This window comes from Daktulosphaira vitifoliae, unplaced genomic scaffold (assembly GCF_025091365.1).
Source record: "Daktulosphaira vitifoliae isolate Bord-2020 unplaced genomic scaffold, ASM2509136v1 Scaffold_3, whole genome shotgun sequence".
NCBI classification, from domain to species: Eukaryota; Metazoa; Arthropoda; class Insecta; order Hemiptera; family Phylloxeridae; genus Daktulosphaira; species Daktulosphaira vitifoliae.
This window is the reverse complement of record NW_026099574.1, coordinates 2,325,676-2,347,742: the sequence shown is the minus strand read 5'-3', so window position 1 is coordinate 2,347,742 and position 22,067 is coordinate 2,325,676. Positions and strand designations below refer to the sequence as shown.

Here is a 22,067-nt window from a genome sequence, read left to right as displayed (position 1 = left end):
CACTGTGCTACCGTTTTTTTTATAAAGTGACTGTCAATTGAAAATTTTTGTATGTAGTGATTGCCATTAGTCAAAAAACTGTAAAAGAATCCGGGTATTATAAATAGTTGGAAAAACCATGAAAATATCAAGGATTCTGATGATTTTACTTAGAAGATCTTAAAATAAAAAAAATTTTTTTTTAGAAACTTCATATTAACTTAAAATATTTATTGAGTTTAAGTAAAGGGTTTTGAATTTTTTCCTCTAAATATTTTGAAAATTCCAAATTGTATTCAAGTAAAAATAAAAATAATAGGTAATTCTATGAAATCCCCCTACATAAATAATATATACTCACATTCTTTAAACCAGAAAATTTTTTTTTTTAAATTGTTAAAAATGAGGGAATTTAATGATTTTAAACTTCTAGTAGCCTTATTATAAGTGATTTTGAAAAAAAGACTTGTAATTGTATTATTCTCCTTCAAGTTTCTTTACTAATGTGTTATGAATAAAATTTTAGGTTTGTTGATGATACCAATGTATACAGAGTTACAATTCATAAAACTTTTGAAGGAAATTTAACAACTAAACCTATTAATGGCGCAATATTTATTTTTAATCCTCGCACTGGACAGTTGTTTTTAAAAATTATTCATACTTCAGTCTGGGCTGGTCAAAAACGTTTGGGTCAAGTAATTACACTTTTATTTGTTGATTCATTTTTTTTTTTTAATTTAATTTATAATAAGAGTATACTTTTATTACAAATGTAAAGGAATATATATTAGGCGAATGTAAGACAAAACAACCTTAAGGTTTGAATAGCCTTAACATATTAAATAATAGAGAGATAAAATTAACATCATTTAATCACAAATCTTGTAGTTTAAGTGACCAAAATTCTACTTTTAAGAATTAACTTAATAATAAATTATAAATTTTTTTTTAACTTAGAAAATGAAAGTAGAACACAAAATGTTATACTTCTACTTTGATTATTTAATTAATGTGATTAATATTACCAAAAGTATTGATAACAAATAATATTTAAATTCTTGTAATTTGTATTCANTATTGATAACAAATAATATTTAAATTCTTGTAATTTGTATTCATTTTAATAATAATCTCTATATAATTAAAATTTGACAGAATTATTAATCTTTGGCACTTCATCTGGTTCTACTGCTTTATTCTTTTTCATTAATGCCACAGCTTTCCATACCTCACTAATTAATTCTACTAGTTCCTCGTTCCCCAAGATATCCTTTAATGTATTTTTCAAATACTCTTTCCACCTTTTTTTCACGTCATCATCACTCAATAGCATCCTTTTATCATCTCTTTTTATACATCTTATATTGTGATAATCTTTAGACTTTTTTTCTTACTTTTGCAAGTCTATAGACTTCTTTTTCACCTTCCTTTGTTCCTAGCCTATCATACAGCTTAAATTTTGTCTTAGTTACCGCACACTTGGCTTCTTTACCCAAGCATTTATATTCCATCCAATCTTCTCCTTTTGCTCTTCTGTCATACTTTGAACTGCTTTTTCTTACTCAAAGATTTTCTGACATCCTCATCCCACTACCGAGTTTCCTTGTTTCCTGGCATTCTTTTACTCTCAACAGCAATCTCCTTTGCAGTATTCTTAACATAATTAGCAAATCTATCTCACACATTATTTATGTCTCCCTCGACATCCATAAAGCCCTCTCTTTTTACAATTACTAAAAATTATTCTTTTTCCCCTCTTCAATTTCCACCACCTATTTCCATATCCTCAATTCTTTTCTTGTGTTCTTTTGTTTTTATATACTCTCCTCCCACTATACCACAACTTCATTACCATCAGTCTATGTTGTGTAGTTACACTACTGCCTAGAATAACTTAACAATCTTTTATTTGCTTTCCTCTCTCTCTCTCTCTCTCTCTTTGATTTAAAATAATCAATCTGTGATCTATTCTCCCACTCTTTTAAGTTGTATAATGTTCTTCTCTCTTTCTAGAATAAGTATTAACCACAGCAAGATCATACAACACTATAAAATCCATACTCATTCTTCTCACTAAAACCATACCCTCAATGTACCCTTTCATAGCCTCTCCTCTCATTACCTACATGCCCATTCATATCTCCACCTGTCACCGCATCCTCATTACCAGGTCTTCTTTACGTCACTTAATCCATCTCCAAAATAATTCCCCTTGTTTATTTCATCACCACATCCTATTTGTGGTGCATAGATACTTATTACATTCAACCCTTTTTCTTCGAAAATTAATTTTACGATTATAATTCTGTCACTTTTACTAGCTACTTTACTTTTCATCTACTCATCCATTATTATCCTTACACTATTATTTGTATTAGAATTACCAGAGTATAATATTTTATTACCTTAACTATTTTCCTTGCTTTCTCTCACTTCCACTTAGTTTTCTGCATACAACAAATTTAAATTTTTTTCCTCTTCAATACTTCTACCAATTAATGTTTCAATATTCCACGTACCTATTTTTACTTTGCATCTATCTGTCTCCTTTATATATGGAACCAGCCTAAAGTTGAGTGATGATGTCTCAACGCTGTTGACACTACAAGTGTTGGGTAGGCCAACTTGTACACATAACTAGTGAAGCAGCTACCATACAAGTTTTGTCCGCCTGGTATTAAAAACCTTATTCTTTAAGGCTCCTCCGTCAAACTACTAAATTTCTTCTTCTCATTATTTTTTTGAAAAGTATTGCATCAAGCCCTTCAATTTTTATACACGTTTGCATAAAAACAACAACTACTTTATAATTTTTTTAATTTCCCTGTAACAATTACATTAAATTATTGAATATCAATTTCATACCAAATTTTATTACTATAAAAAGTATTTATTCATATGTTATACTTAAAAATCAAAGAACTACTAATCAGAATATAATTAACAAAATAGTAGTTGGTGTTGCTTATGGATAATTTTAAAATTAAATACTATTTACAGGTTTGGAGTGGAGCGTTTCTTATGATAGTGATTTTAATCACTGTTAAATATCATCTATACTTTTCTCAACTATGCCACATCCCCACTGTACTTTTTTTTAATTTTTTTTTTTTTAATCTATCTATTTAAATGTGAACAAAATTGAAAACTATATTAAACTATTTCAAATAATTAAACTTGCCTTGAATTCAGTAAAATTTCTATTTGAAATTTAATATATTAATTCATAAAATTCAAAATTCTGATAAAAAATTCTGAACAAAAAGATATTTAATAATAACATAAAAAATAATAAATTAAATGGAAAATATCTTTTTTTATTAAAGAACATATATAATGAAATATATTTAAAACATTTTGATTTCATAATTACAATTAGATATTTTTTAAAGCACAAATTTCATTTTGCCCTACATTCTCCTCGATATTCCTTAATTATTTATTACTGTAGTTACTATTTATTATTTAATTAATAATTATAGTTAGCAAAATGGAAAACTGCTGAAGAAGTTGCTGCTTTGATACGTTCTTTACCTGTTGAAGAACAACCAAAACAAATTATTGTGACTCGAAAAGGAATGTTAGATCCTCTCGAGGTAACATGATTTATTTTAAAGAATTAAAGTTAATATTAAATGAATACTTAACTAAATTAAGTCTCTTTTATGATTGTGAAGGTTCATCTCTTAGATTTTCCAAATATTGTGATAAAAGGTTCAGAATTACAGCTACCTTTCCAAGCATGCTTAAAAGTTGAGAAATTTGGTGACCTCATTTTAAAAGCTACAGAGCCACAAATGGTTTTATTCAATTTATATGATGATTGGTTAAAGACAATTTCATCCTATACAGTAAATAATTATTAAAAAAAATTTAATTGTTTGTTAAAATATTATACTTGATTTCAGGCATTTTCACGATTAATTCTAATATTAAGAGCTTTGCATGTTAATACTGAGCGTACCAAAGTTGTTTTAAAACCAGACAAAACAACTATAACAGAACCTCATCACATTTGGCCTACATTAAGTGATGATGAATGGATTAAAGTGGAAGTTCAATTGAAAGATCTAATTTTAGCTGATTATGGAAAAAAAAATAAGTAATATATTAATTATAAATCACTACAAAATAATATTTTGTATTCTACAAACATTTTATCTCATTAAAAACTTTGTTATATTTGTTTTTTAAATATTTAAAGTATAGAAATTAATACTTATAAATGTGTATTTATGTTTTAGTGTTAATGTAGCTTCTTTAACACAATCTGAAATTCGTGATATTATTCTGGGAATGGAAATAAGCGCTCCATCAGCACAAAGACAACAAATTGCAGAAATAGAAAAACAAACAAAGGAACAATCACAATTGACAGCCACGACCACAAGAACTGTAAACAAACATGGAGATGACATAATTACTTCTACCACTTCAAACTATGAAACACAAACATTCAGGTATATTAAATTTATACACAAGATTCTAGTTTTAGAATCAAATTCTCTAATTAGTGAGAGTGCTAGGTTTTGCTCCTATTCCAGAAGGGAAGGAGTTGAAGTGGGATAGATCTTCCTTGTGAAAATAATTATTAGATAAAGATAAAGAAAATTTTGTTTAGGAGGAAATAGTTTTTTTATAGTTTTGTGTATATCCCCCTAAAAACAAAACCTTAACTATAACACTGCCATATGCAGGGTCTCTTAAACCATGGAGCTGGTTAAAGCCTAATAAGTATACAACTGTATTAACTAAACAGTTAACCTAAAAATAATTTAATAAAGTAGTATTTTTTATTGATTGTTTAGTATATCGATACAATATTTCCTTCTGACTGCTTACTAATATTAAAGTAAATATATAAAACATTTTTTTGTAATGCCTTCTAAATGTAAAATTATTTTTACCAATTAATTAACTTGCCCTAATAAGTGTGCTCTCATAACTTCATTTTTTAATTTTTAATGTGCCACTGAAAATTTTTTAGCTTTGATGCGAAGCTTAGAAGGTATTAATTTTACTATGTGTTTTTTTTTTTTTTTTTCTGTTACCACTTTTTCTCAGCTCTCACCGAACTGATTTCTTTCAACGATACGTCTTCTAAAGATCTCAAATTGTATCTAGTCGAAGACATTACCCTCAAAAATTGAAAAAAAAATTTCCTCGTTCCCCATAAATAGGGGATACCTCCAAAAAAATTATAAATTTAAAAATCGCTAATTTTCGAAATTCTTTTTATTTAAAACTGCCATAACTTTTTCAAAAATTAACAAATCAATATAATTTTTTTTTTAATAGATGCTTGATGTCTTTACCTATTATTTGGTAAATTTTTTTTTATACATTTAACCCTTTACCAGCCCACAGGGGGGATTCAAAATGACAACTTTTTGACAAAAAATTAACTTTTGAAAGTGTTCCTGAAATACTGACACTTTTATGTATATCTTAAATTAAAGCTAATGTAATATACTTAATTATGGGGGAAAAAATTTTCGGACTTTATTTTGTCTTCACGGTGAAAATAGCTACCGTATGCTATTTTTGTGTTAAAATTTTCGATTTTATATTTTACATTTATAACTTTAAAATGTTATAATTTTTTGAAAAATGTATGGATCAATACAATTTTTTTATGATAAATAATATTTATATACTTCTTTCATTCGACGTACTTTTTTTTGAAATCAGACCATTTCCCTTAATACAGGGGGGTTCAAATCTTTAAAATACTTAAAGAAAGTAGAACTTTTTCAACTTAATTTTTGAAAGTGTTACGGAAATACTGACACTTTTATATATATCTTTTAAATTATATATACTTTAATATTAAAAAAAAAAATTTCGGACTTTATTTTTTCTTCATGGTGAAAATAGCTACCGTATTCAAAAATATGCTATTTTTGTGTTAAATATCTTGATTTTGTATTTTATTTTATTATAAGGGGATTACACTGATTTTCATAAATATTATATCAATCTAATTTACATAGTATAAAAAGTTAAACTTATTTAAATTATTTTGTTTCTTTGAAGTCGAGAAAAATAACTTTAAAATTTGAACTAGCTAAATTTTCATTTTTATTAAGTGACGAATGCAAGGTACGATTTCTAAGACGGTAACACTGTGGCACTGAATTTTTTCTTAATTCTTTTTGAGTTAGAAAAAAATGTTTAACTCATTTGATTTTTATTTCATTTAGATTTAATAACTTCAATAAATATCATGGATAGTGTAGTCTACTCTCGTGAGAATAAATTCATATTAATATTATTTTATTATGTTTTTTTTTGTAGCTATCATTTATTTTCTCAGCTGTCACTTGAACTACTTTTTTGACAAATTTTTTTTTTTTTAATTAAACACTATCTACAGATTTGCATCGAAATGTTTTTTATGATAGTGATTTTAATCACTGTCAGATATCATCTATACTGGACCCAACTATGCCACGACCCTATTGTGCCGCCACCCCACTGTGCTGGGTTTTTTAGAGCTGAATCTGTAAAAAAAAAAAAATTTATTAAATGATAATTATGGAAAATTACAATTCTTAAATAAATAATATTTGAGTTATTTTTAAATTTTCAGTAATAAATAATAAAACAAATAGCAATATTAAGTGTCGTTAGATATTTTCAAATATAACATTGTTATGATAATTAATAGAGTAAATGATTAACCTTATTTATTATCAATGTTTAATAATAAAAATTAATAAGGATACAAGCAAATGTAATTTTTAAGTGAAATTTTGCACATTAAAATTGATTTATTTTTCACAATTTTATCATTATTCTTCTTTATTTTGTTTAGTTCAAAAACTGAATGGAGAGTTCGTGCTATATCTGCAACCAATCTTCATTTACGTACCAATCATATTTATGTATCTTCTGATGATATTAAAGAAACTGGTTATACATATATACTTCCTAAAAATGTACTAAAAAAATTTGTTACAATATCTGATTTACGAGCCCAGGTATGATATCCATAAAAATATTTTTGCTAGGAAAATAGTTTAAAATTATCTTATATTTTTCTACCTTAAAACTTATTTTAAAAATAAATAATTAATTTGTATATTAATATTTTCTTGAATCACTTATAGTGTTATTCATTTTATAAAAATACATTTTAATGGTTTATTAAACTATTAATTTTTAATTTCAAGTAAATTAAAAATGTATTTGAAATTTAATCCATAGTAAACTAATTAAATACTAATATATTTTGTTTATCAATTTTTATATAATATTAATTTCTCCATTATTTAAAATATTTTCAATAATATTTCCATGTATTCAACTGTGTTCTGTCATTTTGAACTCATTGCAGAATATAACTTCAATGTGATAGTTATAGGTCTAACTTTATAACTACACTGTAAGCTTAGTTTGTTTACTTATTATTTTTATACTGATAATCAACATATAGTTGGTATATATTTATCAATATTGTACAAGTAATGGATAATGAAGGTACTAATAATCAGTTGATTAATTGACATAAAAACAAGAAGTTAACAAACTAAACTGATAGTATAGTTAAAACTTCAAACCTATAACTACAAATATCCAATGTTGGATTTTGCAATGAGTTTGAAAGATTAGCACTCAACTAAATACATATGAATAAATAAACAGTTGAAAATATTTAAAATAATGCAACAATTTATCAAAGCTCTAACACATTTAACACTTCTTTATTTTTAATAATCAAACATTTTTTTAGATTTGTGCTTATCTTTATGGTGTTAGCCCTCCTGATAATCCTCAAGTAAAAGAAATTAGATGTCTTGTAATGCCACCACAATGGGGAACCCACCAAACGGTTCATGTTCCCTCTCAACTGCCTAATAATCATCATTATCTTACAGACATGGAACCACTTGGTTGGATACACACACAGCCTAATGAATTACCTCAATTATCCCCACAAGTAAACATTACTAACTATGAAAAAGTGTTAAATTTAAAGTGTTGTTATTTATATAGGATATAAGTACACATGCTAAAATTATGTCTGATAATTCATCATGGGATGGAGAAAAAACTGTTATTATTACTTGCAGTTTTACACCTGGATCTTGTTCATTAACGGCCTATAAATTGACTCCCAGGTAAATTATTCTATCCAATACTCTATAATAATATCTTATATTAGTAAAATGTTTATTTATAAATGATTCTTCTAAGGGCAATCAAAAATTAAAAAGTTGGCTTGTGTTATAATTTTAATTAAAATTTTATGAAAATTTCTTAAAGTTATGACCATAAAATATACTATCATAATATCTTTATAAAAAAAAGATCCTGTCATAATTAGTGCCTTTTTTTTTTCAAGAAAATTCCGTTCTTCTATTAAATTTAGTTTGACAAAAAAAAAAAATAGTAAAAATTTTGGGTGAAATATGCTGAAATAGTAACAAAATAGTGATTTTAAGACAATTCATTGATGTGCATTAGAATAACTTTTTAATATAATATCTTATTTCTTGAGATATGGTGTGGCACAGTGGATCATTCAGTTGTCCAGATCCCCAAATAGTTTATATAGAGGCTAAGAAGATGATAATGAACAATATCTTATTTCTTTGTAAAACTAAAATACTTTCCTAACTAGAAAATAAATAGTATTAAGAAAATATATTCATTTTTTTAAGTGGTTTTGAGTGGGGAAGACAAAATACAGATAAGGGTAATAACCCTAAAGGTTACTTACCAAGTCATTATGAAAAAGTACAAATGCTATTGTCAGATAGATTTCTTGGTTTCTTTATGGTTCCAGCACAAGGATCATGGAATTATAACTTCATGGGTTTGTGTCTGATCAAATAAATATTTTAAATACGTAATTACTAATTTTATGCTAAAAAAATGTATTATTTAGGAGTGAGACATGATGCTAATATGAAGTATGAACTCCAATTGGCTAACCCAAAAGAATTTTACCATGAAATTCATAGACCTGCTCATTTTTTAAATTTTTCATCCCTTGAAGACGGAGATGGAGTAGGTGCTGATCGTGAAGATGTGTATGCTTAATATGTATTTTTATTTTTATATAATTTTTATTTTCTTCTTATAACATTAAGACATTTTTATTATAGTGATATTTCGATTTAATAAAATATGAATACTGTAATAAGTAATGATGTTGGTTTGTATAATTTAGCAAATATATTTATTTGCAAATATATCAGTGGTAATACACAAATCTTCAAAATAAAAATAAGTTTTTTATTATTATTTTTTTTTTAATCAATTTTTGGTATTCTATAAAAAAAGTGAACCATTTTTTAAAAGTATTACCTTTTTTCTTCAAAATATTTAGTAAAATACAACAGATTAAAATAAAATATAAAAAAATATTACAAAACTAAAAGAAAAACTAAGAATAATAAAGACAGATGTATAAAAGTCATAAAATATTGTACAAATTAACTTCTTGAAACTTGATAACATGAGTAAACTATTAAATTTCTACAGCTATTTTTCTCTTTGGTGATTCTTTTTCTTCCACTTTGGTATCTAATAATAAAATATACAATCAAATAAAACATTTTTATGATATTGAAAATTTTCAAGAAAATAACCTGTCACTATAGTTGGTAAATGATTAGATGGTACATCAGGTAATTTATCAATGATCTTTTGATGTTCCAAAGAAATTAATTCTTCTAATTCAGTTTCAACAGCTATTTCTTCTTCAATTGATAAGGCTCCACTTAGCAAATCAGTTATTTCCTATAAAAATAACCAAATTAACTTATATATAAATTTACAAGTATGTTATAAACGAAAGGTTTATGGTCTTTTTAAAAATAATTATTTTTATATAATTTCAAGTACATATTAGGAAGTAAACAGTCCAGGGGTATTAAAACTATGCAGCCCTGATCGCTCCGAATTGAAAAAAGTAAAAAGATCAATTTTACAATGCATATTAAATGTTATATTAATAAACACAACAGAAAGTACTATAGTTGGATAAAGTAGCTTAGCAACACTTTCGGTAAAGATGGTTGGATGTTCACACTTTAATTAAATTTCTATACTGAGTAGAAGAGTTAGTATTTAACAAGAGTAACTAAGATTTAATTTTTGAAAAGCCAATAAAATAATTTTTTTGAGTTTTCAACTAATTCATTCAAAAGCAACAATCACTAAAACTCTCACTAGTTTAATAACTAGTTGTTTTAATTTTATAAAATGTGTTTGAAACTTATTATTTCACTTTATTTTTACTCACTTTTTGTTTTTCAATTCCATCTCTTGTTTCATCCAACAACTGTTCAATTTCTTCAACATTCAACAATTCATTAGCTTTTTTTAAAGCATTATTTCCAATTTTAAGACTTTCAATAACCTAAGAATAAAATACATAGTTTAAATCAAAATTTTATATTAGTAAAACACCAAATTAATAAGCTGTTTTTTTTAACTAGGTAATAGTTAAAAATATATCTTCAGAGGTATATCAATTTTTTAAGAAAAAATTCAGTCGATATGGCTCACTAACTTATTAACACTCAATTTGGTTGATAAAAAGTTAAAAATCCTTTTGGGAAACTAATATTTTGAACAATGCCTAATAGTCATGTTTATGACATCTTATTTGAAAAGTTTAAAAATTATATTTTTTTTAATGAATTATTAACCAAAAAGCTTAAATTATATAATTATATCTTTGACAAATATAGCTTCTTATTAAAGAAATAAATTGCATTAATAATATAAATTTCAATCAATAATTTTAGAATGATGTATAATTGAGCTCCTATCAGCTTTTAGTAGACAAAGTGTATATTAGGAAATTTTTAAGCTGTTTTAAATAAAAATTTTTTATTTGTTATTGGATGGTGCTTTTGCATTGTAACACTATTCAATGAATTTTCAAAAATCTATAAATTTTACAGTAAAGTAACTCATCCAGTAAGTGAAACATACTAATTGTAATAATAATATAAAAAAATTTAGGAAAAGTCATTCCAGGCTGCAGGTTCTGAACTGTATACCTTGAGCACTTTAAAAAGTATAAAAAAGGCTACTTAAGCTAGGTCAAAGTTTCAAAGTCGATTTTCTCCTTTCGAGAGGGAGCAATGCCAAAAATTGGTGTAACTTCATTTTTAATGTAGATTAGAATCATATAAATTTTATAAAAATTGGTGATTCTCTAACCGTGACTTTTCCTTGTTAGTATGCTTTATATTAAAGACATATTAATATATTAATTGAAATTTTATCCTTCATTTTTCACTGGAAAATAATATGTATTTAAATTTAGTCAAAATTTAAATCACTCTTATTATAAAAAATAGAGAATAATGTATGGATAAAGTTGTAAATTTCTTTTAAGCCATAATTTAAAAAAATAATACATGCTTTATACCTTAGACTCTATTTGAGTATACTCTAAATCTTGAATTAATTTTTCAACAGTATCTAAAGCTGCTTCAGTTCGTTCTAATTGTTCTGTTTGGTACTTCTTTTTTCTTAAAAGAAGTTTTGCTTTTCTATCACAAATTAAAATTTATTTATTCATACAGATATTTATAACAAAATTAAAATTCAGATAATTTGACAAGATTTTGAACATTACTCATACAATTTTTTGTATAATAATTAATTTTAATTTTTAAAATGATAATAGCTTATAATATTTTAGTATTATAATTGCTTTAATTTTTTATGGAAAAATTAAAGTTTTAGTTAAAATACATATAATGGAATAATGATTAATAAATTTATTTAAATTAGAAATAAAAAATGTTCTGTATTTATAATTATGATAATAAATGATGAAGGAAATTTTTTAATAATCTCATTTTTGCCTTAGTGGTATTATATTAAATAGTTTTATAGATAATTTACATAATAAGTTTTACTAATAATGGAAATATGAATTTCAAATAATTGAATGTTCCTTTTTCCTTAACTGTAATAACATATATAGGAGGGTTTAGTAAATAAGGAAATGGAGTTCTATTGTTCTCATTGATTGTAACTCTTAATTTGTATCATTTATTAATATTATATTTTTAGTAAATAAATAAAAAATTAACCACTACAACCAAATGAGTTGTATTTAAAATTGTTTTCCATGTTACTGTTACAATAACATAAAACAATTGACACTTAAGAATATATATATTCGTTAACTTTAACATAGACACCACTAATTATTTGTTATTAAACATAAAAAAAGTTGAATTGATTTTATATACTCTTTTTTGTTTTCTTTAATTAATTTTTTTGCAAGTTCTTTCTCTTTATCCAATAATAATTCTACTCTTAGCTGATAGCGCTTTAAAGTATCACGTTGTTGTTTCATTTGCTAAAACAAATTATATATACAAATGATTAAATAAAAGAGACCATTATAATATTATCAATTTAGAAATAAAAATAAATGCATACTAAAACTGCTCGATCATAGTCTGTGATTCTGCTAGTTTTAGGTTTCCCAAAAAATATTCCCATTTTTGTACTTTTATTATTTTTTGTATTTATAAATCAAAAAATAAATAGATACTAGATTATATAAGTTCAGACTAAGTTATTTAGACGAAAAAATAAAATATTCATTGTAACACGAAATAAATATTAATTCCGTGTAAATCTTAAAATAAATTAGGTGTCTAACTAAACAAAATTAAAAAGTAACACTTTTCAATCATTTTTTTTTACGATTTTATTATTATTATTATTGGCCAATAAATAGTATCAGAATTAGATAACACTATTTGTTTTTGTCTGATGAATCACATCAAAGCTGATACCACAGCTAGATAGTATTTGATAGTACTGATAATCATAATTACAACTTAAACCAAACTGAAAGCCTTTTTTTCTGAAAATATAAAATTTTAATTAACTGATTGGCAACTGACCACCGAAATGATGGTCAAGTCCCCTTTTATATTTACATTGTTCATTAAATAATCATTAAAATATTAATACTATAATACTTACTAGTGTTACAATTAAAGTATTTGACAGCATAATTCTACTTTCTAGTAATTATAATGTTACATATAAATTCCTTAAAACGAATATTCACAAAATAATTATGGGCTCACGACAATGAGAACATAAATCTATACTCTATTCAAGACACTCATTCAGAGATTTACTTCAGTGTCTACTCCTATCCTTACCATCGAAATAGAATCCTGGTTAAGAGCCTAAAATGTTGTATTATGTATATTATAAGACAAATCAGACACATAGTCAGGATTAATTACATACAATGTCTTGGAGTAGATATTACGGCGACATTTCTACTATATTGCTTTGCCTATTTCCCCTAAAATAAGACAATTTTTTGTGTGTTCTACGCAAATATTTTGAAAAAGCCTTAACCCGACAGACTTCATATCAATTACGCCCATGTTGCTCGTTATTTACAAGTATTTATAGTGGACTTAGTTTTATAAATGACTTGGGTGGGGAAGATGGCCTGTCTGAATTTTTATAAAATGACCTATTTTTTATTCTCAGATAGTTTTTTCATGATGCAAAGTTTAAATTATGAGGTCAGGATTGCATTGCAATTTTTTGATTATCCTTTCTGTATTTTGTAATTATAATCAAAAGTATAATTTATTTACTATGGCTGCACTGTTTATCCTAAAAGAGAGGCGTGTCATATTTTGTTTTGTATTTTTTATGGGTATACGACTATTAACATTCAATGGGTATTGCATAAGCTACGTAATTTACAAAATTTAATATAAGAATTTTTACTATAGTAATCAAACAAATTTTACTCGATTTATATGTACAATTGCAAATCTATGTTCTGTATTGTAACTGCCTGCACTCTACAGGCAATAAGTCAAATTAATTCAGCTAATATTGATAGCTGATTTGGTCAGTAAAGATGTGCTTGATGTTCGTTAGTTGTTACCTGTGACACAGTTATCGTTTTTTGCTTTTCCTTTTTATATTTTTAAATCTCTAGTGTGTGTTTTTTTTTATTAATTTATTTTGTGAATGAAGAAAAAATTGTGTACGTATGAACTTATTTCAAAATACTTATTATTTTTTACGATGCTCTGTAGAACCAACGTGTCAGCCATGTGCATTTTTCATCCCTTATCATTTTAGTTGTAGTAGTTAAAATTTATTTTGACTACTACGTTACATTATTGTGAAACGGCTATAATTTTTGTTTTTCCTTTTTATATTTTTATATGTCAAGTGTATATGAGTGTTTTGACCTATATTTTCCTGTAGGTACATCTTTGTACCTATTACAACAAAATACCATAAAAGAAATTATTTATACAATCAATAATTTAATTTTAATAATAAAATATATATTCAAATTGCATATTTAATGTACAATTTTTTTTAACAAGAAAAATTACAATTATAAAATTTAATTTATACATTATTAATAGGAAGTTTATTAGCTTAAACCATAACCCAGATTTTAGTTCTGTCTATAATCACAGACATTTAATTAGCCTCCTAAATTTAAATTTGTCATATCTAACAAAAGTGTATTTAAAGTTTAAATACTAAGGGCTAAACTACTTTTAAAAAAGGTAATAATGAAAGTTTATTTGTATAATCAGTTGTTATATAATTAATAAATAATGTTTGTTATGTTGATTCATATTCTATATTTTTGCAGGTCTTTTCAAGCTAAATCAAAATACAAACTAAAAGCAAATTTTAAATTCATCCTATAGTCACAGAACTAGGTATCTACTATCTAACTATGTAATACTATGTTTTATTATTATTATTTACAAGAATAGTTAAATTGTGAAAACTAGTTTTTAAAAATTATTGTTCATTTTAATAAACCTTAAATATTGCATTTGTTTAAAAGAAATCAAAATTTCAATTGTTCTATTTTTTTATATTCAATTTTATCAAAATGTATGGAATGACATCTGCAATAAGTAATGCTCCCCCCACAGAGATGGATTTACAACTAACAAAATCATTAGATGAAGCTTTGTTAAAAGAAAAAGTTATTACTACTGATGAAGATCTATCACAAAGATTAGAAGTATTATCTATGTTAAATAATTTAGCTAAAGAATGGATTAGAGAAGTGAGTGTGGAACGTAATTTACCTGAAGTAACTGCTGAAAATGTAGGAGGAATGGTATGTACTTTTGGATCTTACCGACTTGGAGTATATCACAAAGGAGCTGATATTGATGCAATTGTAATTGTTCCTAGACATATTACTAGAGTTGATTACTTTACAACATTTTATGCTAAATTAAAAGATAACCCTTGTATTACAAATGTAAGAGCTGTAGAAGAAGCTTTTGTTCCAGTTATAAAAATGATCATCCAAGGTATTGAAATAGATATGTTATTTGCCCGCCTTGCTTTAAAAGAAGTACATGAAGATACTGATCTTCAACAAGATGAATTGTTGAGAAATTTAAACCCCAAGTGTGTGAGAAGTTTAAATGGTTGCCGTGTTACAGATTCTATTTTGCGATTAGTTCCTAATCGAGAATCTTTCAAAAAAACTCTAATAGCAATTAAGTTGTGGGCCAAACGTCACAGAGTTTATTCAAATGCTTTGGGATATCTTGGAGGAGTATCTTGGGCAATGTTAGTTGCAAGAGTTTGTCAATTATACCCAAATGCAGCACCTGCTACTTTGATACATAAATTTTTTTTAATATTCTCTAAATGGCAATGGCCTCAACCAGTATTATTGAAACCTTCTTATTTTATGGATCTTGGATATCCAGTTTGGGATCCTAGAGTTAATATGGGAGATAGAAGTCATGTCATGCCTATTATTACTCCAGTTTATCCTCAACAAAACTCTACATTTAATGTTTCACATTCAACATTAGCAATAATACAAGATGAATTTAAAACAAGCTTAGACATAATGGGAGAAATATTAACTGGAGAATCAAGTTGGACAAAACTTTTTCAACCTTCTAAATTTTTTACCAAGTATAAATATTTTTTGGCAATCACTGTATTTGCCAGCTCTGATGAAGAATTACTTGAATGGAGAGGATTAGTAGAATCAAGACTTCGTTTTTTACCAACTTCATTAGAGGAAATTGAGTGTGTTCAAAGATCTCATTTAAATCCTGATCAATTTTTACTTCCTTATGTCAAATCTCAAGGAAGGCCTTCATCTGTTTGGTTTGTAGGTTTAGAGATATCAAAATCTAATGGAACAGTTGTTCAATTAGATTTTAGTTCATGCCTAAGAGATTTTTGTCTCTTAGTTAAAAGTAGAGCTCATGCAATATTTAGGACTGGTATGGATATTCAAATTAACCATTTAAAAAGAAGAGATTTAAAAGATTATGTTCCCGACGAACTGAGAAAAGAAAAAGCAATACCCAATACAGTAGGTAGTAAAATAATTGCTAGATTGTCAACAGAAGGTAGAAATTCTTTATCAGAAACCGATGAATATCAAAATTATATTTCATGTAATAAATTTACTGAAAAAACTTTAGATAATGATAAAAAAGATGGTTTACCTACTTGTGAAAGTAAAGGAACTGAAGATGACATTTCACTTAAAAATAATTTTTTAAATGATGAGTTAGTTGATAAGCATGATGATATAATAAAAAATAGTAAATTAGAATTGGAAGACAAACAAAATAGTCCAGTTGCTAACAAGCGTTGCTCAGAGGATGAAACTATTGAAAGTGATTCTAAAAAAATTAGACTTTTACATCCCACTATTGCTTAATTATTTTAAGCTACATTTATTAAAACCACCAATTTCAAATGTTATATATAAAAAATAAAAAAAAAAAACCAAAAAAAACGAAGCTAAAAAAAAAATATGAATTGCTTTGTCTTAACTATACATTTTGTTTTTGTATAATAATTTACAATCAAAATATTCTGTTGTAAAATTTGATGTATAAAAATATGACAACAGATAAATATACATATTTAAACAGCAATATGGATATGTATTGGTGCGGTTTTAATGGATTCAACCAATTGAACTCTGAACACAATCAAAATTTAGATTTTCATGAGTATGAAAATGATTCAATCCAAATGGATGGTGGAATTCAGTATATAACATTTTCTTGGAGTTCAGCTTCAATTTTAACAGGTAAATACCAATTAAATTCATTTTGAGTATAAATTGATAATATTTGTATAATAAATTGCCAATTTCTTAACCACAAAACACTTGCTACAGTGCTAATATGTATTTTAAACTAGCATGATCTTTAAAAAATTCCTAGTTTTGTTTACAAAATTTTTGATTCATTTAAATTTAGAAAGTCATTGAAAAATTGTTTATTTTTATAATAGGTAATGGTCACATTTTTGTTAGTGGTCTAATTCATGACAAGAAAGTTAATTTTGAAGTTCTAAATAATGATGTTTGTGCACCTTTTATATCTGTAAGTAAATACTATATGTACTTAATAATGACATTTTATTTATTAATTAAGCTTATTTATTGTAAAAATACTTCAAGGAAGTAAAATGAAAAAACACTTGTTACTTCATATATTTCTTTATCTACTTCTTCAAATTGTAAAATTTACAGACAATAGAATAATTGAAGTTCATTTAAAAGGTAATAGGTATAATAATTAAAAGCTTGAACAGTACTGTTTAAATTGAAAGCCATTGGAAAATAAAAAAGTTATTACAATTAAAAGTTTATGTATCTAATTTGGAACAAAACTAATGAATTATACTTATTTAATAAGAACTTATTGGTTTTATTTTTTTTTTAATTTCTTTAAAGATAAACATTATTAGTGAATATAATAAAAATGATTTATAAAGGATTTTTTCTCATTTTCTTGGAAACTATTTAAAAACTTTAACTTTTGTAAAAGAAAATATTGTTAGATTAAAAAACTGTACAATTTTTTTCTCCCTGAAAAGAAGAAAAAAAGATTTAACTACATATTAACGTACAGTTTTTTGAATCAAACAATATTTAAAAAAATTCACTTTGTACAAAAAAGATTATTACTATAGTTTATCAAAATTATGCACTAAAAATATGTATGTATTTGTGCTATATAAAAACTTGAATTTAAAATTCATTTCATCATCAAAATTTGTTTTTTAATTTACATTTATCCATTAATTTGTATTAAATTTAAACAATATATTTTTATAAAAATTTACTATTATATGCTTTTAATGTGCAAAAAATACCTTGATAAAATATATTGGTTTCCCTTGCCTCTCTAGATATTAACTATAAATAGCACAAAAATAAGTTAGCCATTTTGTTATTAGTTTAAAAGTTCTTAGATGATTTGTGCATCAGAAATGAGATAAGTAGTATATAGTTTTAGTTATTAATGAGGTGGACATAATGCCTATGCACTCAGACCTGTTGGTCCATTGTGCACAAGTAATATATAAATGAATAATGAAATTCGATTTTATTTATAAAGTTATATATTTCTTAATGACAGGTTGCTACTTCGGAAACAAATATTTTAGCCTGTGATACAACAAAAAAATGTTGGTCATATTCAAAAGTTCAAAGAAAGTGGAGTAATCTCACTCAAAATTTACAGTCAGAAGTTCAAGTTTCAACATCACAAAATAAAGAGGATTTTTATGTACATCATGTGTATTGTAGTGATACTATTCATTTAGCTGTTTCTTTTCATGGTACTTTTGTACTAAAACTAATCTATTGATCATTGTATACATTGTTGTTCTACTATATTTAATTTTAGAAGTATATTCAATACCAACTAAAATATATGAGTCGCAATTAAAAGTATCTCAAGTTGCATGTGGGTTTGAACATGTTGTTATACTAATGGAAAATGGATCAATTTTTTCAGTAGGATCTGGTAGGTATGTGTTTAGAAATAATTAAAAATTAACTGATAAAAAAAATTTTATTTTATTTTTATTAATTAGTCGAGGTCAATTAGGTCATGGTGAGTTAAATGAAGAAGAGAGACCAAGACTTTTAAACTATTTAGATGGCATAAAAGTGATCAGTGTCTCTGCTGGTGGGTGGCATACAGCTGCAATATCAGAGTGCAATGATTTATACATGTGGGGTTGGAATCATTCAGGACAGCTAGGCATTTGTAATTCTCCAGGTATTCAGTTATAATGTATGTTAATTAAATATAAATTATATAGGAAACCTCAAAATATAAAATGAAATAAAAATGTTACAAATAAATAAAAATTAATATTTGTGACATACAGAGTACGGCATAATTAACTATCCTCTGAAATTGGGATAACTCTGTGAAATATGAATCAAATTTCAATTATTATTATTTATTTTTTTTTTATCTACATTTCCAAAGATCTCTGATTTAATTGTGGAAAATTACATCAAGCATATGATCGCCAAAACAATTATCCACTCATTAAATTGTCACAAATAGTTCTATTAGGTTCACCGATCACACATCTAATTTCTGTCTTAAATTCAACAATTGTCCCTACTATATAATTTCCTAACTACTAGATTTTTAGTATGAATGTTGAACTATATTAATGTTGCATTTATTGATATTATTGGTTATCAATAGATCATCCAAAAACTATGTATAGTTAAAATTGATTATAAATATTTAATTATAAAGTGTACATAATATGTACACTACCAATATTATAATTTATATATTATATAAAGTATATTATTAGGAGTGGAACTTATGTTTTAACATATTAAAATATTATTTATTTTAAAAATTTTAATGTACATATAATATGTATAATTATTTTTAATTTTACATTACGACAAATTAAAAAGACTAACTTATTACACCAAAATAAGTTAATCCTTATATATGAAAATTATGATATAATTGTAAATTATTTAGAATGGTCGAAATCAATAGTAAAATAATCTTTGTAAAATATATTATATTTTTTATTTTTAATAAAAAAATGTTCATATTTTAATAAATACTACAATGCAATAGATTATTGAATTAGTATTCATTGATCACATTCTTAGTGAGAGGGGGGGGGGCTCTTAAAAAATTTAAAAGTATTCACTTCTTTTATCATTTTTTACAGAAAGTAATGGAATATTGATAGCTGCAGAACCAGTACTAATAGAGTGGCCAGAGGAAACTGAAATTGAACAAGTAAGCTTAGGGTCACGTCATTCTATGGTACTATCTAAAAAAAATATACTTTGGGGTTGTGGATGGAATGCTCATAAACAATTGGGTATTGAAACATATGAGCTAATTTGTGACAGAATGATAAATCTTAGTCTATTGTCATCATTATTTAAATATAATAAAAAAAAGATTGTAAAAATCGAATGCAAAGCATGGAATAGCGCTGTGTTACTAAAAAAGTAAAATCTCAAACTTGAAGTAAAATTGCATTAAATTATTTTCTCTCATTAATATTTTATGTGAGTAATCGGGGAAAATGTTTTAGATGGTCAATTACTTAGTTTTTTATTCTAAATTACTATTTTAATTCAAAAAATATCTATACTTCCTCATTATTTTTCATCTTATTTTACGACATTGTATGAAACTTTAATTTAAATTTGGTGACAAAATACTTTCTATAATTTAAATATTAATTTTTATCATGTTAGATCTTTACAAATTAGCTAATCCTATCAAAATTTTGGGCTTCAATTATATCAAAATACAAGATTTGATAATTTTTGAAAGAAAATTTAATGAATTTATTTTTTTACTATACCAAATTATTTTACTATTTTTAATGTACATATTTTGTAGTATACTTTATTAGATTTTGAAATAAATTTTTATTTGATTTGATTATTTGTACAATATTATTTTAAATAATACTTCCTGTATTCATCAAATGTGGGACACAAAACGAAAGTGGTGTAAGTCAAATTTTATCATTTTTCAATAGTCATTTGGATTATTTTAATCCCATAAGGACTAATGTAAAAGTATATTTTGAAAACTTAATTTTATTGCTAGTGTATTAAAAAAAGAAGTAAATTTGAAATTTTATTTTCAAACTCTTTTTACTTAATATTTGATTTACACACTTTCTTTTTAACCCCCACAAATTATAGTCTATAAAATAGTACAGAATATCACAACCAATGGATAAACAGTTTTTAATTATTAAAAGGTTTTTAGTAATTGATAAATTGATGCTACATGTTTAAAGTTAACTCTTTCAAAATCATAATGTTTCTTTAAAAATGATGGATATTCAATATGTATCCATCACCACTGGGAATTATTAATATGCATAGTCCATGTTAAAGCATTATAACTATTATAGTGTATATTGTCCTATTTATGGTGATGCAGTAGATGAAGGCTTTAAGTATCAAGAAAATACTGACCAAGAATTAAAAATACAAAATAATTTATTATAGAACAATATCTGGTTGAAATGATATTTTAATTATAGTTATTTAAAAGGAATCATAAATTATAGGAATGTTATTACTCAAGTCCATATTACTTCGGAAAATATACCTGGGAAAAGTACTTCAAAGGTTAATATTTCTGAAGAAAGAACTTGTTGCGTAATTATATTGGAGGAACTGTATATACACCAATAGATATTGATAAAGAAAATATTAATTGGTAAATTAAATTATGGACCGTACTGACTTAGAAAATATATTATCAAATTATAATAGGCAATAATTGTTATCTATAAATTAAAATTAAAGACTTAACTGTTTAATGGACAAAGACTAAAAATTAATGAGTTTATTTTAAATTGGAAAATTGCTATTTATACAATCAAATCTAGTATCCATGATATGTGATTTTGTTACACATATCTTTTTCAGAGCACACTATTTTAGCATTGGCGTAACTTGAAGTTTAGTCCCCTTTATATTTGGATTCTATACCTTAGTAAAATGTATAAATAACTACATAATATTTCATTATGTTTAAAATACCTTAAGTAACTTTAAATAAAACAATAAATAGATATTATCAAGCAAGTACTTCAAATAACATTTTATGTGTTTTGATTATGGATACAATAAAAGGGTTTTACATAAAATGTGTATTATGTTATGTTGTATAAAGCAATTTATGCCTTGGTGGCCTATTTTTATGTAAATGCAAAAAATAAGAAAGCTGTTGAAGTATTCTGCCCTGCAAATAAAAGTA

The 22,067-nt window shown here is 25.1% G+C and overlaps 4 protein-coding genes across 6 annotated transcripts in view; 3 read left to right on the top strand and 1 right to left on the bottom strand.

Moving 5' to 3' along the window:
* The window catches only part of LOC126902553 (pre-mRNA-processing-splicing factor 8), a 35,131-nt gene extending 25,993 nt beyond the window's left edge, over positions 1 to 9,138 (top strand). Inside the window, exons 32-41 of the mRNA XM_050679939.1 lie at positions 506 to 677; positions 3,465 to 3,578; positions 3,660 to 3,833; positions 3,891 to 4,084; positions 4,227 to 4,442; positions 6,800 to 6,965; positions 7,718 to 7,924; positions 7,981 to 8,105; positions 8,649 to 8,803; positions 8,876 to 9,138. Of these exons, the coding sequence (XP_050535896.1) occupies positions 506 to 677; positions 3,465 to 3,578; positions 3,660 to 3,833; positions 3,891 to 4,084; positions 4,227 to 4,442; positions 6,800 to 6,965; positions 7,718 to 7,924; positions 7,981 to 8,105; positions 8,649 to 8,803; positions 8,876 to 9,030 (1,678 nt within the window). The 3' untranslated portion in view covers positions 9,031 to 9,138. The remainder of the gene's footprint in view (positions 1 to 505; positions 678 to 3,464; positions 3,579 to 3,659; positions 3,834 to 3,890; positions 4,085 to 4,226; positions 4,443 to 6,799; positions 6,966 to 7,717; positions 7,925 to 7,980; positions 8,106 to 8,648; positions 8,804 to 8,875) is intronic.
* Positions 9,139 to 9,204: 66 nt separating this feature from the next.
* LOC126902557 (charged multivesicular body protein 6) lies at positions 9,205 to 12,820 on the bottom strand. The gene is made up of 6 exons (XM_050679945.1): positions 12,406 to 12,820; positions 12,213 to 12,322; positions 11,378 to 11,501; positions 10,238 to 10,354; positions 9,582 to 9,732; positions 9,205 to 9,516 (listed from the first exon to the last, which is right to left on the bottom strand). The coding sequence occupies exons 1-6, from the start codon at positions 12,466 to 12,468 to the stop codon at positions 9,461 to 9,463; spliced, it is 621 nt and encodes a 206-aa protein (XP_050535902.1). The 5' UTR covers positions 12,469 to 12,820; the 3' UTR covers positions 9,205 to 9,460.
* An 844-nt stretch (positions 12,821 to 13,664) lies between these two features.
* Positions 13,665 to 16,774, top strand: LOC126902554 (poly(A) polymerase type 3-like). 2 transcript variants are annotated; one of them, XM_050679940.1, is made up of 2 exons: positions 13,665 to 13,999; positions 14,630 to 16,774. In XM_050679940.1, the coding sequence occupies exon 2, from the start codon at positions 14,879 to 14,881 to the stop codon at positions 16,694 to 16,696; it is 1,818 nt and encodes a 605-aa protein (XP_050535897.1). In that variant the 5' UTR covers positions 13,665 to 13,999; positions 14,630 to 14,878; the 3' UTR covers positions 16,697 to 16,774. The 2 variants fall into 2 exon arrangements, with proteins under 2 accessions (XP_050535897.1, XP_050535898.1); XM_050679941.1 differs by lacking the exon at positions 13,665 to 13,999 and adding an exon at positions 14,387 to 14,540.
* Positions 16,775 to 16,869: 95 nt separating this feature from the next.
* On the top strand, positions 16,870 to 20,729 carry LOC126902556 (RCC1 and BTB domain-containing protein 2-like). 2 transcript variants are annotated; one of them, XM_050679943.1, is made up of 6 exons: positions 16,870 to 17,074; positions 17,281 to 17,372; positions 18,414 to 18,615; positions 18,684 to 18,803; positions 18,888 to 19,061; positions 19,999 to 20,729. In XM_050679943.1, exons 1-6 carry the CDS (start codon positions 16,870 to 16,872, stop codon positions 20,289 to 20,291), a joined length of 1,086 nt encoding a protein of 361 aa, XP_050535900.1. In that variant the 3' UTR covers positions 20,292 to 20,729. The 2 variants fall into 2 exon arrangements, with proteins under 2 accessions (XP_050535900.1, XP_050535899.1); XM_050679942.1 differs by having other exon boundaries at positions 18,684 to 18,807; positions 18,874 to 19,061.
* Positions 20,730 to 22,067: the final 1,338 nt, after the last annotated feature.

Coding starts and splice junctions, on each gene's coding strand:
- LOC126902554 (XM_050679940.1), top strand. CDS start 14,879: ATGTATGGAATGACATCTGCAATAAGTAATGCTCCCCCCACAGAGATG.
- LOC126902556 (XM_050679942.1), top strand. CDS start 16,870: ATGTATAAAAATATGACAACAGATAAATATACATATTTAAACAGCAAT. Junction 17,075..17,280: donor TTCAGCTTCAATTTTAACAG/GTAAATACCAAT, acceptor TTTTTATAATAG/GTAATGGTCACATTTTTGTT. Junction 18,616..18,683: donor TTTAGCTGTTTCTTTTCATG/GTACTTTTGTAC, acceptor ATTTAATTTTAG/AAGTATATTCAATACCAACT.
- LOC126902557 (XM_050679945.1), bottom strand. CDS start 12,468: ATGGGAATATTTTTTGGGAAACCTAAAACTAGCAGAATCACAGACTAT. Junction 12,323..12,405: donor ACTATGATCGAGCAGTTTTA/GTATGCATTTAT, acceptor AATTTGTTTTAG/CAAATGAAACAACAACGTGA. Junction 9,517..9,581: donor TTTACCAACTATAGTGACAG/GTTATTTTCTTG, acceptor TTTTATTATTAG/ATACCAAAGTGGAAGAAAAA.